The 16,932-nt window shown below is 37.8% G+C and overlaps 1 protein-coding gene across 5 annotated transcripts in view; it reads right to left on the bottom strand.

Annotated features, from left to right (window-relative positions):
* Positions 1–16,932, bottom strand: part of TENM4 (teneurin transmembrane protein 4) — a 1,164,499-nt gene that overhangs the window by 335,672 nt on the left and 811,895 nt on the right. For all 5 annotated transcript variants that reach the window (XM_031963708.1, XM_031963710.1, XM_031963707.1 and 2 more), the window contains one exon: positions 14,392–14,644. In XM_031963708.1, coding sequence (XP_031819568.1) covers positions 14,392–14,644 — 253 coding nt within the window. The remainder of the gene's footprint in view (positions 1–14,391; positions 14,645–16,932) is intronic.

Raw genomic sequence — 16,932 nt, forward strand, 5'->3', positions numbered from 1 at the left:
TTTTTTTTTTTTTTTTACCTTCACTTTCCACTTAGCAGTGGAAAACAGAAAAGTAGAACCTGTGAGGGGAATTGGAATTGTATGGAATAGAGATAAGGTGAAGAACTTACAGGAATGTATGAATTCTTTTTCTGTATTTTATTATTTCTGTGTTTCCCCTATGACCTGTATAATATGTGCAGGCTCATATCTACTTGAGCCTTGGCCAGCTAGAAACATATTTACTTAACCTGAGCTGATGACATTTATTGGTACTTGGCATTTATTGATATTTAATCTATTAGCTAGACCACTGTCTGCTTGATTAAGCCTGAAGGCCTGACTTTCTGTTTCCTTGAAATCAGGAGATTTTGGGGAAACAGAAACCTTCCATTCCAATCTCCCCAAATAGCAACAACCAATTAGATGCCTCCCCCTCCCCTTCTCAATGCTCTCTTACTTGTGATGTAATTTCTTGTATAAAAGCTATGTATCTTTACTACTTCTTTAGCCCTCCTACTGCGAGCTTTCTCTTTCTTATCTCGCAATGGGACGGTTCATCCTCCGGAGGTTTTCAATAAACAACTTTTCTGCCTTCTACTGAGTGATCTCTGAGTAGTCATTTTGGGTAAGGGTCTTCTACATCCCTCACAGAATCAAGAAGACCTGAATTCAAATTCAGATACTTACTGGCTGTGTGACCCTGGACAAATCACTTATTAATCTGTCTCTGTTTTTTCAACTGTAAAATGGAGGTAATAATGACACCTACCTCCCAGGATTGTTTGAGGCTGAAATGTAATAATATTTAGCATATAGTAGATACTTGTTACTTGTTTCCTACCTTTATTCCTTCCTTCCTTCTTTCCTAGCTTCCATCCTTCCTTCATTTCTTCCTTCTTCCCTCCCTCCCTCCTTTAATTCCTTTCCTCTTTCCTTCCTTCTTCTCTCCCTCATCTATTTTACACATCTCAAAAGAGTACTCAGTCCTAGGTAACTCTTCATGTCCCCATCTGGATTATTTTAAAAAAATTTCACTACAAATGTGAATGTTAAAAACTATCTTTGCATGTATTTGGAAAAATTAAAAAGCTATTATAAATTTTTGTTACATTTTAATCATATCAAAAGGCTTTATAGCTGTGCTATGATTTTATAAAAGATTTTTCTTTTTGGAAAGAACTACAAACAAGAAAGGTTATAATAACAGTGGCTAGAGTGAAGTGAGCAGAACCAAGAGAATATTATACACAGTAACAAAATTATTTGATGATCAACTGTGATGAACTTGGCTCTTAACAATGGGGCTGATTCAAGGCAATTTCAAGAGACTTGTGATGGAAAATGCCATCTGCATTCCAGGGAGAAAACTTTGGAGGCTGAATATGGATCAAAACATAGTATTTTCACTTATTTGTTTTCTTTCTCATGGTTTTTCCCCTTTTGGTCTGATTTTTCTTGCACAACATGACAAATATGGAGATATGTTTAAAAGAATTGCACATATTTAACATATCAGATTACTTGATGACATCAGTCTTGGGGTGGGTGAAGTAAGGAAGAGAAAGAAAAAAACTTAGAACACAGTCTTACAAAAACTAAAGTTTCGCTGTCTATACATGTATTTGGAAAATAAAGTACTATTGAAAATTTTAAAAAAAGAACTGGAAGATAATTTAGAAGGCATTAAATAAATAATAAATAATAATAGCTAGCATTTATATAGAGATTAAAGATTTGCCCATGTTATCTCATTTGGTTCTCATAGCAATCTTGTGAAGTGGGTATTATTTTTATCCCTATTTTACAAGGAAATGAAGGAACTGAGGTGGAGAAAGATTATGACAGATACTTTATACAAAGACATATATAAAGAGCCCAGGATTACACACAGCTACTTACTGTCTGAGACAGAATTTGAATGTAGTTCTTCTCCACTACTAAGCTTACCACTCTGTCATAGAACTACCTCAAATTTTAAAGCAATCGATTCTTATAGAAAGACCAATCAATTAATCAACAAGCATTTCTTAAGTATCTACTTAATGTGATTGGAACTGCTCTAGGCACTAGGGATACAATGACAAAAATCAATAATAATAACTGATTTTTACATAGCAAGTACAAGTTTGCAAATTATTTTAAATACAAAATCTCATTTGAGCCTCTCATCAGCCAGGAGATACTTACTCTGGGAATTGTTAACAACATTTGGCAGATAATGTGATTGAGGTTCAGAAAGTGACTAATCTTGGGGCAGTTACGTGGAGCAATGGATAGAGCACCAGCCCTGAAGCCAGGAAGACCTGAAATCAAATTTGGTCTCAGAAACTTAACACTTCCTCGCTGTGTGACCGTGGGCAAGTCACTTAACCCCAACTGACTCAGCAAAAAAAAAAAAAGTGACTAACCCACAGGTTTCACATTGGGGTCTGAAATTTGGATTTTCTAACTCAATTATGCTGAAGTCACATGGTTTTATGCCTTCATTTTAAATGTGTAAAAACCAAGGCCAAGAGAAATTAACTGACTTGCCCAAAATCATAGAGATAGTAAATGGGAGAACTGGAACTTAGGTTTCTTGCTTCCCCAAGGAATCACTTCACCACCTGCTTTGTCTAAAACCTGCTTTCTTTTTTGTTGTATAATTCTGCCCTTCTAGATTGGATCCGTATACTCTGTGCTATTTTGATAGTCTCCAACTACCAAAAGCCACTCTTTCAGAAAAAAAGAATGTCAAAATTGGGGGCACCACCCCTTTTCTTCGCCCTCCAAGGTTTTCTGACTTGGGTTAGCATCCCTCTTTGTCAGAGAACTCTCCATTCTGCTGTCATAAAATATCCCCTATTTGCCTCTTTTCCCTCTCCTACCTTAGCCCTTTCTGCTTCCCAACATCCAGCCCTAGTAGAGATCCTCACATTTGCCCCCATCAAGTTTCACAGTCTTAATTTGGTCAATTGTTCCACTTGGTTACGGCTTTTTAAAATCTTGGCTTCTATAATCCAAGCTATTAACTTTGCATCCCAGATTCACATCATCTACAAACTTAATAACCATGTCATTGATGTCTTCGTCCATGTCATTTTCAAAAACACTGAACAGAACAGGGTTATAGCGCCCAGTTTTTGTAGCATTCTCAGTACTTAGTACATGATTATATTCTTAAGAACATCGGATTTGTGCCTCTTTCATCCACTCAGCCTAGTCTATTTTCAATTGAATAATAATTCATTTAATAAATCAAACTTTTAATAAGATTGTGCTGCTGTAGAACACTACATTTGTAGGTAGAGAAGGTGAAAATTTTAGATAAGGCAAAGCTTCATGAAATGTATAGTCTATAAGTCAGAGAGACCAATCCTGATGATAATATGCATTATATAATTGCACTAGAAAGGTAGAAAGCAATACAGTGTATAAATAAGGTCTGAGGAGGACAGTCAGGGAAGGCAATGGCAGCAGGGCTGAACTAATGAAGGATAGTTAAGAAGGAGGAGGGAAGGCATACAGATCAAACAAAGGGAGATCACAACATTCATAAATACTTCATATAATAAACCTATGGGAGGGGTTCCCAAAATAATTATTAGAGACAAGGTTTCATGCTGAACTCTTTTCTCTCTTTGTATCCTCTCTTTTGGTGATTTCATTTGATCCCATGGGTTCAATTACTAGCTCATTGTAAATAATGATGCCCAAATTTACATATCTAGAGATGCAACACCATTTCACCTAGGATCTGCTGGACAGCTCCATCTGGATATCCCACGTGCAAAAACAAGCTCAAATGTTCAAAATGGAAGTCATCTTTCCCCTTTAAACTTTTCCTTCTAATTACCGTATTTCTGATAAGAGTATTTCCCACCATGCTCTAGTCACCATGACTACTAACTGGTAAGAAATTCTTGACTCTTTCTCTTCCTCCTTCTATTCTCCTTCCCCCAAAGTGTATTTATTTAGTCATCAACTTCATTAAGTCAACCCCTACATCTCTTAATTTCATCCCCTTTTCACTAACCTGGACACTATCTTGATATAGACCCCCCCAAACCTCTCAACTCTATTGGTACAAAAGCCTCCAAAATGGGATCCTTGCTTCCAAACTCTTGTCTTGCTCAAATCATCTTCCAAGGATCTGCTAAAAGAATGCTCCTCAAGCACAGGTCTGACCTTCAATGGTCCTTAAGATAAAACACAAATTCTTCTGTAAACTTCTTGAAAACAAAAGCCATAATTTTTCATCTTTATAACCCCAGTCCCTAGCAGAATGAATATATGACAATACTAGAAGATTAATAAATGCTTTTTGAATGATCTGGGCTTTTTCCATCCTTTTCTACTGATTACTCCTCCTTACATGCATCCTATATACCAGCTGAAACAGCAACCACCTGTCACAGTGAATAGAATAAAGCATTGGACCTGGCATCAAGAAGAATCTAGTCCACATCCAGCCTCAGATACTTATTAACTGTGACCCTGTACAAGTCACATAACTTCTATCTCTGATTTTCCTTATTTATAAAGGAAGGAGAATAATAACTTCTACCTCCCAGGATTGTAGTGAGAATAAAATATTTGTTAAAAAAAAAAGCTTGCAAACCTTAAAATACTTTGTTGTTCAATCATTTCAGTCATGTCTGATGCTGTGACTCCATTTGGGTTTTCTTAGTAGAGACACTGGAGTGGGTGCCATTTCCTTCTCCAGATCATTTTTACAAATGAGGAAACTAAGACAAGCAGAATTAAATGACTTGCCCAGGATCATACAGCTAGGAAACATCTGAGGCTGGATTTGAATTTAGTTCCTCCTCATTCCAGGGCTGGAACTCTATCCACTGTGCTCCCTACCTCCCCTGACCATTTTCATTTGAAAGATGAAGAAACTATTAACCAGTTAGGTTAATTAACTTATTCTAGGATTTGACTCTAAAGCCAAGGTGCTAAAATGGATTTATTTTGCATTTATAAATAGTGTGTATGTGTATGCATACATGTATGTATATATGTGTATATATAATATATATGCACTACATAGTAAATACATATCACATACAGTACATATGCAGCATGTATATTTATGCACACATGTATAAATACAGCTGTATATACTTGCTACATACATGTGCATATATAGGATGCATATGTCCTATATATACAATCCTTATATGCTTTGAATTTGGCTTTGTAAACATTAATTTAGCTTTCCAAAGGCAAGGATTATTTTTGTTTTATTTTTGATTTTTTAAGTTCCAGTACCTAATACAATGTCTTGCACATAGAAGGCATTTAATAAATGTCTGTTGAATTGAACTGGATATAACATAGTGAAAATGAATACTTGAAGGAGGGCTCTCATCTCAGCTAACTAGTTTTGAGACAGAAAAAATTCCAACTGAAAGACTCTGTAAGTATCAATTTCCTCATCTGTCAAATCTCTAAGCTCCCTTCTTCCATTCTGTGTGCCAGGTTCTAATATTCTATGTTGTAAATGTCTAATTCTACTGTTGTTTCATTCTCCCAAGCTCTCATTGTCTTCCCTTGGTGATGTGCTGAGATGCAAGAAGGATCATAAGATTTTAAGAAGCCTTAATGAGTGTGGAGATCAAATCCCTCAGGTTATAGATTAGTAAACTGAGGAACATAGAGATTAAGTGATTTGTCCATATCACAGGGCTAACAAGTGTTTGAGATAAGATTTAAGTCCAGGTTTCCTAACTCTAAGGTCACTGCCCTAAGTTGGGAAATAAGCAGGATCAACACAAATTCTGTAGAATACAAGGGATTTCAGGATCACATGAATTTTTTAAAAGTGCTATTTGCCTCGGTGAAGTACAGGGGAAATTTGGGAAGTGACTTCAGGCATAATTTCCTCTGCTCACTGAACTGATATGTAATTCAGGCAGAGAAATACTCTTTGGAAAGCACATTGTCATTTCCTTTATATGAATTCAGCTCAAGACAGCCTGTGTTTATAGACCTGTTTTGTGTACCACTGGAGGGACAAAGATATAAAGAGCATCTGAGGCAGCAAGCTCACTCTTGGTACAGTCAAGCAGCAAGGAAGCCTCAATCTGAGACTGGGATGACTCAAAGGGTGTCAGGCAGAGAGCAGTGGGCACATAATAGGCCCATACAATGGCTTCAGTCTCTTGGCTTTCAGCAGTACCCAGGATGCTCTCCAGGAGGACCAAGCTAGGCTTTGACAAAAGTTATCACTCAAGCCCAATTAAGGAAGGTGAGATGATGTCTTCATATTTTGTGGTACAAGAAGCTGAGTGAGGTATCTTAAGTTCAATCTTCCCTCCAAGAGCAAAGCCTGGCAACATGTGGTTCATTTAGATAGACCTCTTGATAATCAAGTTTCAAATAATTATAATTACAATGATGGTAATAGCTAGTATTTATATGGTACTTGAAGATTTACAAAAATACTTCATAATTATTATCTCATTTAATCCTCACAACAATTCTGAGCAGATTTATTATTATCCTCATTTTAACAGATGAGGAAACTGAGGCAGAGTTGATCACCTACTCAGTGTCTGAGTCAGGAGTCAAACTAAGATCCCCATAACTCCAAATTCCGGTGTTTTATGTACTGCCTCAAGTAACAAAATATCTTCATAATAGGGCAGGATAGGGAAATTGGTTGTAATGGGAAGCTCAGAGAGTGCTGAATTTGCAGTTGGAGTAAATTACTTTGAGTGAGTTTTGGCTCCACTATATTAACTGATAGTGTAAATTTGGGTAAAGACTATTTGGTCTGGTTTTTAAAGCCTTTCATAACTTGGCTGCAACCTATTTTTTTTTTTTTTTAGCTTCATTGTACATAATTCTCCCTGCTTCATTCCACAATCCAAGCAAACTGGTCTCTGTTCCTCCCACTTGATATCTCATCTCTTGTTTTTGAATTGGTCATTTTCTTCTATACCTAGAATGTACTCTCTCATTTCTGCCACCTCTAAGAATCCATCTCTTCTTTCATAATGCAGATTAAGTACTTCCTTTTATAGGAAGCCTTTTCTGATCACCTCATCCCAACTGCAAGTGCCTTTCCTCCCAAATTTTAACGTATTCCTTATGTATTTACATTATGTGCTTGTTCCTAAGTGTGTGACTTTGGGCAAGTCACCTATAATAATAATTGCTGTTAGCATTTATATAATGCTTTCAGGTTTGTAGATCACGATAAACCCCACACTAATACTCCCTCAACTTACACACACACACAACACACACATGTTATATGTGTGTGTACATGTGCAATAAACATTGTAGGTATAGATATATGCATGTAGATATATGTGTATCTAAACATATACATACTCCATGCATATTTAATACACACATACATGTATATGTTTTCTTGCTCCATCTTTGTATGTGATGTCATTATTTCCATGGTATAGACAGAAAAGGTGTAATTTCAAATGGCCTGCTGAGGTCATGCAGGTGCTTGAGGCAACATTTGAATTCAGGTCTTCCTGACTCCAAGTTCAATACTGTGCATTCATATTCTACCTGTGGTTCTGCTTGCTTTGGACTGCAATAACATCATGCTTCCAAGAATATGCTTGTTAACCTGAAATCTCATCATCATGTTTTGACACTCCATGTCTTTTCAGCTACTTTATTTTCTCTTCCCTCTGTTTGGGAGGCTGGAAAGTAGAGTAATAAATTCTACTGGCAGTTTTCCTTTAGAAAAGGTTCAGAACTTTTGAGGTATCTTTTTATTTTCCATTGGCTTCTTTGATTGGCTTTGATCCCATAAACATCATGCTTCCATGGATATCTCCTGGTGATTCTTGGACCCTGCCCCTTCCCTTTTTTAGCTTTCTTTTTTGCACATTGTTTTCCCCCATTAGAGTAACATAAACTCTTTGAGGGCAGGAAAAATCTTTTTTCTTATTTTTATTCACAGCATTTAGCATAGGGCATGGTACTTAATACTAAGTACTTAATAAATGTATATTTACATCATTTACATTTCTCTGGGTCTCTATTTCCTCATTTATAAAATGGGATGATAATAATAGCACCTATCTTATAGGGTTATTGTGAAAATCAAATGAAAGAACATCTGCTCCTAATTCACTGTGTGATCTTTGTAAACTTACTTCCCCTGTCCGGACCCTAGACATTTTTACAATAGGGGAGGATTAGGAGAGATGCTCCCTAAAGCCCCTCCCAATGGCATTCTATCCCCTTTGTTTACAACTTGATGGGTCTGTCCCATTTGACCATGTTCACTCCTCTACCAGAGTCTTCCATCTTTAGCATTTCTATCATCGATGTTCCTACACTTAAATGAAATGAATTTGCAGTGTTACTTGGAAAAGTACTGGCTTCTCAAGAGCCTTCATTAGCACTCAGGAAAACCAAGCCAAGATCTTTAAAAAGCAGTGAAAAGCCATGCTCATTCAAACCAAGAGGAAGTCATCTCTCAATCTGCTGGCTCAGGAACAAGAAGGAGGTCAGAGCACAGGACAGTTGGGTCAAGTAGCTATGGGCAAAATAGGAATGGTAATCCTTCTTGACTCGCCCCTCTAAGGCTCAGATGAGAAAAGAGACCAGCAAGGGCTTTGCAAATCTAAAGTATTGTACAGAGATGCCAGTAAATAGTAACTACATGGGCAGCTAAATAGTACAGGGAATAGAATCTGGCCTCCGGCACTTACTTGATGAATGACCCTGAATAAGTCACTTCTCCTAATCTGCCTCAGTTTTCTCATCTGTAAAATGACCTGGAGAAGGAAATGGCAAACCACTCCAGTACTTTTGCCTAGAAAACCCCAAATAGGGTCACAAAGAGTAAGACATGACTGAAAAATAACTGAACAAAATAACTGACTTCTATCTATCTATGTATATCTTTGAGGTTTGCCAACCTGTATACATTATTTCATTTAACCATCACATTCCCTGTCAATATTAAAGGTATTATTGCCTCCATATCACATATGGTTAACTGAGGTTCAGGGATGTTAATGATTTGCTATTAGTGCCACCATTTTCATTCCGTGGCCTTGTTCTAACTCATGGAGATCAAGGATTGCTGATTCAGTATATTCCCTCACTGTGTTTAGGAGGGAAGGATGACAGATCAAATTTAAGGAGCACTTGATGGCTTATGCAGAGCTTTTCTCACTATAATCCAGATATTATCTCCATTTTACAGATTCAGTTCAAGGCAAACAAAATTGGTCAAGCACCAATGATATAAAGGGATTCAGAGGTGAAAAACAACATAGTTCCTGCCTACTAGGAGAAGACTATCTATTATGCAAATGAGCATAATACAAGGAAGAGGGGAAGCTATGAATGTGGGAAGATTTCAGGGAAGGAAAGTGAGATGGCCCAATTCAAATCGACAGAACTAGTATTATAAGTTCCATTAGGACAAAAGCTATGTCATTTAAGTGTCATATATTTATGTATATGTGTTTGTGTGTGTACATCTACATTTTATATATATATAGATATATATAATATATAAAATATGTAGATAAATTATAAAATACACATGTATTATATATGCACACATATACATATATACATAATATATACATGCAATAATACATTATATATATCTAGCATATATTATATATATGTAAAATCTAGCATAAAGGGTTTTTTTTTTCTGAAGCAATTGGGGTTAAGTGATTTGCTTAGGGTCGCACAGGTAGGAAACATTAAATGTCTGAGACCAGATTTGAACTTAAATCTTTCTGACTTTAGCATAAAGTTTTATACAAAGTAGTGTTTAACAAATGTTTGTGAGAGAAAGAAAGGAAGGGAAGATTAAAGAAGGAAGAAAGGGAGAAGAAGAGAAGGGGGAGCAGGAAGAAGGGAAAGGAGAAAGGAGAGATTGAAAGGAAGAATGAGAGAAGAAAATGGGGAGGAGAGAAAGAAGCGAGGGAGAGAATGAAGGGAAGAAAGAGGAGAAAAAAGGGAAGAGGGGAAGAAAAAGGAGGAAAAAGGGAAGAGGGAAAGAAAGAGAGGAGGAAAAGGGAAGGGAGCAGAGAAAAAATGAGGAAAGGAGAAAAGAAGGAAAGGGGGAAGAAGAGAAGAAGGGAAGGGAGGAAAGAAGGGAAAATGAAGAGAATAAAGGAAGAAGTAAGAAGGGAAGGGAGGGAATGAAGGACTAACATAGACAAAGAGGAAGAAATCAGGGAAGAAGGATTGAGGAAGAAAAGGAGAGCCAGACAGAGCCAGGCCCTCATCACACTTCTCTCTGATTCCAAACTGATTGATCTTTCCAGTACAGCATACTGTGCCTCACCACACAGAGGGAGATCAAAAAACATAATCTTGCTTTCCCCCAGCCTGTTGCACTTCCCCTCTCTTTGTTTATTCCATCCCTCTGAAAGCCTCTGCTGGGCAATGGTTACAAAACTGTGCTGTACTTTGGGCTTTCAGGCCTAATGCCAAGACATGGAAAGACCCAAGAAAGTAACCAGGGCCTTCAGAAAACTATCCAAAAAAAAAGTCCAGCCTAAACTCACCACTGCAGAAAACTGAATTAAAAAACAACCCAGAATTTCCATTGGTGTACACCCATCCCTCCAGCAGGAAGGAAGTGAGGATTAACCTGAATGCAGAGCTGGAAGGGACTTCAACTTCCATAAAGTGATCTCTCTTACTTTATAGTAAGGGAAGCTGAGGCTCATATGCTCAAAGCCATGTATGAGAGCTAAGATTCAAACCTCTGAACCAAAAGTAATGTTTTTCTACTGCTATCATGAAAATAAAAATAAAACGTACAATAATTATACATATGTACACAATCTAGCAGAAACTTTTATACAAAGTGTTTAATAAATGTTGTGAGAGAAAGAAAAGAAGGGAAGATTAAAGAAGAAAAGGGAGAAGAGAAGGGAAAGGAGGAAGGAAGCAGGGAAAAGAGAGAAGAGGGATTAAAGGAAGAATGAGAGGAGAAAATGAGGGAAGGAAAGAAGGGAAGAAGAATAAAGGGGAAGAAAGAGGATAAAAAAGGGAAGAGGGGAAGAAAGAAAAGAGGAAAAAGGAAAGTTAATATAAAAAGATAGGAGAGGAAAAAGAAGGAAGAGGATGCGGGTGGAGGTGAGTAAGGGAAAGGGGGAGGTCTGTGCGTCTCATGAATGAGTGACTCAATGGTCCTATCCAAACCTTACTGGCCACAACACTTTCAGAGAGGCGGCTAAGGCAGCAAAATGGTCTTCCACCTTCCTTAGTGGCCCCATTTTCCCTGCCATCCAAAATCAACAACCACATTCTCTTTCCTCCTCCACAGTATGTTTAGCAGAGCCCCAGAATCTAATGAGAACATCATCTGCATATGCATGCCTACTTTGAGAGGCAGAGCATCCACTTATCCAGCTGAGAGATTTAGGACTGTGGTCCCCATGCAGCAGTAATGGGGATGTTTTACTTCCCTGTTGCCATGGAGATGGGTAGGGCTTCAGATGCTAGTCGGATGCTCTCTTAAATACAGAAACAATGCATCCCCATTCCTAATCATTTGACTTTACAAATTCTGGAAATCAGGAAAGAGAAAAACATTTAATTCTACTTAAGCCATTTGGGAACCTGTTGACTATTATAGCTGCTCTCAACCTGTCTTACAGAACCTGTCTGCTAAACACCTGAAAAAGGTTCTCCTACGCTCTTATAGACAATGATGACAAAGTGGTTTGCATTTCTATAGTGCCTGACAGTTTATAAAGCACTTTCTTCTAACATCTTTGTGAGTGATATAGTACAAAGATGATTTCCCCCATTCAAAGGATAAGGAAAATAGAGCCCAGAGTGGTCACAGTATGATTCATAGTTAAATAGTGCTTTATCATTTCAAACCTTCTTTTCACAACATTCCTAAGGGGTAAGTTGTATCTGCTTTTATTATCCCCATTTTATAAATAAGGAAATTGATCTCAGAAAGATTTGACTCATAAACCTTGCCAGGGACAGTGCTTCCCTGTTTTCCTGTTTCCAAGGCCAATGTTCTTCCTTCTACATTTTATAGAACTTTGGGGTCCAGCTGGAAAGGGTTTCATAAGCCATCCAGACTTACCCCTTCCCCCCTATTCTTTGGATAAGAAAACTCAGAGCCAGGTTGGTGAAGGGATATGGTCACACAGGCAGTTAGCTCCAGAGGGAGAATTTCAATCTTAAAAGGCAGCATGACTGACTGGTAGAATATTCCAGTTTAAAGATAATTGTATAAATATGTATGCGTATATTGGATTTAACATATATATATATATTTTTACCATGTTTAACATATATTGGATTACTTGCTATCTAGGAGAGGGGGTAGAGATGAGGGGGAAAATTGGAACATAGGGTTTTGCAAAGGTTAATGTTGAAAAATTATCAATGCATATCTTTTGAAAATTAAAAAGCTTTAATAAAAAAATTTTTTAAAAGAATATCCCAGCTTAAATCTTGCCTCTGCTGTTATTCATTATGTATGTTGCCATGGACAAGTCACAGCCTTAATGAGTCTCAGTTCTCTGTATAGAAGGACCATCTGCTATGTCTCAGGTCCTGACCAGCTCCTGATCTTACAAATGGAGCCTGCTTTCTTCCCATATAGGACCAGGGTAAGGGGTTACCAAGATGACTTCTCACTGGGAGTTTTCCCTCCTGTGAATGGCACAAGCTAATAACAAAACAAACCGCTCAGTTCTCACGATCTCTTGGACAAATCTGGAACACTGAACGCCCGATCACTTGCTACAGCCGTGGGCAGTAATTCAATGAACACATTTTCAATAATGGAGATTTGATTAGGCTACGTAAGGCCATGAATGACACACAATTATCCAATACTGTTAATGATCACAGAAAGGGAGGAAGCATGCAGGCAACCAGTGCACACCGATAACAGAAGCAATATCGACTAAGTGGCTGGTATGCAAGTTTTCTGGATGGCATTCTTTCTGAAGAACTATTCAGAGAGAGAAAAACCCAGCAATCCTTGATCTTCTCATTAAGGTCTAGCAGGCGCCATGTTTTCTGCGTTAGCAAGCACAAGTACGATCGTTATATGCCAAGTTTCACCAGATGAGTAAATCTTTTCAATGTATTGATTTATTTCACTTCCTTAAATAGGTTATTGATCCTCTCCTTCCAAAGATAAAGAAATAAAAACACTTTTAATCTATGAAACTGGTTACATTTTTTAGCTTTGGAATTTTTTTAAGTTCTTTCCATGGCAGCTAAGTGGAAAAGTGATTAGAACCCTAGGCTCAGAGTAAGGGGAAAAATTAACTCATATTAACTCATATTCTGAGTTAAATATGGCCTCAGAGACTTACTAGTTGTATGCCCCTCCCCAAACACCTCACCTGTGTCTTCCTCAGTTTCTTTATCTGCAAAAATGAGGATGATAAAAACAGCTCCAAACTTCCAGGATTGTTGTAAGGATCACATGAGAATATGTATAAAATGCTTAGCATGTGGCTTGCACATGATAAGGTGTTTAATAAATCTATTTTTCTTTCCTTCCTCCTTCTTTCCTTTTTTCCTTCCTTTCTCTCCTCCTTCTTCCTTTTCACTTTCCTTCTTCCTGTCCTTCCTCTATTGCTCCCTTCTTCCCTTCTTTTCCTTAATTCCCTTTTTCTCTCCTTCCTCTTTTCCTTTGTTCCTTTCTCCCTTTCTTATTTCCTTTCTCCCTCCTTCCCTTCCTCCATTCTACTTTCTTTTCTTTCCTTCCTTCCAGCAAATTTCTTCTTAGATGTCATGGCTTAATTTTTATATTACCAGTATCTCAAATCCATTTTTGATGACAGCTATCAGTATGAAGTTGGACAAGTCATTTAAAGGTCTTTTGGTCTCAGTTTCCTCATCTGCAAAATGAGAAGATTGTACTAGATGGCCTCTGAGGTCCATTCCAGCTTTAGATTTGTGATCTTAGAAGTGATGCTATAGTGAAAAGAACTGTGGATCAGAATCCAGAATATGCAAATTCTGACCTTTCTGACTCTATGGCCTGGGCAGATCCCATTACATGTCTGGACCTCAGCTGCCTCATCTATAAAATGAAAAATTTGGGCTCTAAAATTACCTGAAATCTGGCAAACATAACAAGATGTGTCTTGGGTTTCAGTGTCAATTGACTCAGAATCTCCTGGGTGTGAGGAAACCATACATACTTCATGGCTCTAAAACTATGTCTCTCCAGAAGTGCTCCATAGAGCATCTGATCATCCAATCCAGTGAAGCCTTCCTCTGATTCTCTGAATATGTAGAGTATACAAGACAGCCTGGGGTTCTCCATCTTGGGCTATCTCTTATCTCTGTCTTATCTCTATCCCCAAATTATCAGAATGGCACCTCGGTTCTAATTAGCAGGGCAGCTTCTGTCTCTGGCCCTCTGACTCTGGGAATTTAGGGACAGCACAAGGGATGAGGTATCAGACTTACCTGGTTTCCAGTGGGATGTTACTGTTGAGTAACCAGTTGTCCTGCGCATGGGCAGACTCTGGGGGGCCGACAGGGTGTTCTCCGGAAAGAGAGTGGTCTGTTGGTGCTGGGCTGGGGTTGCTGCGTGGTGTGAAGTTGCCTCGATTCAAGGAGTTGATGGAGGCAGCGTGATGCTGGTTGGGGGTGTGGGCATGAGATAGTGGAGGAGGTGGAGTCCGCAATCTGGACGGGTTCTGAAGGCTTGCTGGGTGATCTAGGAGACAAACAGGCCTGTCAGGTCAGGGATCTAACTCTCGGCATTTTCAGCAGGAAGAGAAAACACAGTTCAATGTGGCATAGAAGCAATAATACATTGTTAGAGCTCAGGTTGGCAGAGCACTCTCAGATTTTGCAAAACATTGTACATGTCCAATGAGGAAAAGGAGGATGATGGTGAAAATACACTTCTATAAAGCACTTTATGGTTTACAAAATGCATTCTTCACATCAATCCAAGAATCTCCAGGTGCCTTCAAAATGAAATTTAAATGCCATTTCTAAAGAAAGCCTTCCCTGATTCCCTTGGCAAATCGTGACCCTTTCCCCCATATTCCCTTATATTTATTTTGTGTACATTTTTATATTTACATATTGAGAATAAAAGTGAGATACTCTATATATAAACTAGAACAGATTGTATCAATGCAAGGAATTCTTATTATTTGGAAGGAACTGAGACCAAACTCCATTAGGCAAGAGATAGTCTTTACAATGCCAAAGAATTTAAAGGTTCTATGGCTTGAAGTTAGAAAAACTTGAGTTCAGATCTGGCCTGAGACCCTTACCAGCTGTGTGACTCTGGCCAAGTCATTAAACCCTCAGTTTTCTCATCTATATAATGATCCAGAGAAATAAATAAATGGTGAAACACTCCAATATCTTTGCTAAAAAAAATTAAAAAATAAAAAACAAAAAATAAAACTCAAATGGAATCATGAAGAATCAAACCCAACTGGAAAAACTATTCAACAACATGTTTCTATAAACTCAGGGGATATCATTTACAAGAGAGAGATATCCAGAAAAGCTACAAGTCAAGTTCAAGGCTCCACCCACTCATAGCCTTGAGGAACACTTTGCCCAACCTGCCCCTATACAGTTAAACAGACTAATAATAACTAGCATTTATATAGTGCTTTAAGGTTTGCAAAGTGATTTTATGTGATCCTCACAAAATTCCTAGGAGGTAGATATTATTATTGTCTTTATTTCACAAATGAGAGAACTTGGGGGTAGAAAGAGGAAAAGTAATTTGTTCATGACAACACAGAGAGTAAATGTTTATGGCAGCATTTGAACTCTCCAGGTCCAATGTACCAATCCACTTCCCATATACCATACAGCAATTTACTCAACTTGGAGAAAGCCAGCTACATTGTGAAAAAGAAGGTTAAGTAATCCAGTATCTTTTATCCAGTGTGGTTTAATACTGGAACAAGTATTGGCCTTCATGTGGAAAGGTTCAAATCCTGGGCTCTGATCTTTATTATCTAAATCATTCTAGGAAAGTCTCTAATCTTTCTGAAATCTAAGTTTTCAAATTGCAATAAGAGCACTACCTCCATTAATCAGGACATTTGGAGGAAAAAGTTTTATAGACTTTAAAGTGCCAGACAGATATGAATTGCAATTATTATAACACCATCCAGAAAAATCTCATGTTAAAGAGTAAATAAAGATGCTGTTTTGAAAGCTTAACAGGAATATAATTACAGCCCAAGGAAGTGTCTAACAATAATAACAAGCAAGCGTATAGCACTTTGAGGTTTCCAATATTATACATATTATCTCATTTGATTTTTACAACAGTTCTGAGAAGCAATTTATCCCTTTTTACAAATGAGAAAACAAAAACTAAGAACTTTAGTGACTTGACAAGATTCATTTAACTAATAAGTGTCTGAGGCTGGATTTGAACTCAGGTTTTTCTGACTCTTAAGTCCAATGCTCTATTATCTATTGAGACTCCATCCATCTCTTTCTACTCATTGTGCTACAGTAGACAATATGCTGAAATGGATCCTGGAAACCTGAATTTAAATTCTGACTCACACTTATCACTTGTGTCATCCTGGGCAAATTAAATTAGCCTCTTCATTTATAAGATGGGAACTAATAATCCTTGTTTCACAGTGGTATGTGAGAAAAGTGCCTTGTAATCATCAAGACTGAAGGAAATGGACATTCCTATTGATAATATGACAAAGAGCAGACCCAAATGCCTCTAGTTTGGGGAACACAAATTTACATAGGACCAAGTCTGTGGAGCTCTCCCAAACACCCTTTTGAACTCTGTGAGCAAATTTAGGAGTTAGTGGCAGAGAGATGGACATTTCAGATTAGGAGAAAGCCCCCGTTCCATAGGTGCCACATGATTTACCCCAGACTGATATACCGCCTGCTCTGCTTGGGGACTTTTGATACAGCTAGCTTGGCTAAAGACCAATAAAGACAGGGTTTTCATTAAATAAACCAGCTGCCCCAGAAACAGAGGTTATGGCT

The sequence above is a fragment of the Sarcophilus harrisii genome, chromosome 3, assembly GCF_902635505.1.
Source record: "Sarcophilus harrisii chromosome 3, mSarHar1.11, whole genome shotgun sequence".
Lineage (NCBI taxonomy): Eukaryota > Metazoa > Chordata > Mammalia > Dasyuromorphia > Dasyuridae > Sarcophilus > Sarcophilus harrisii.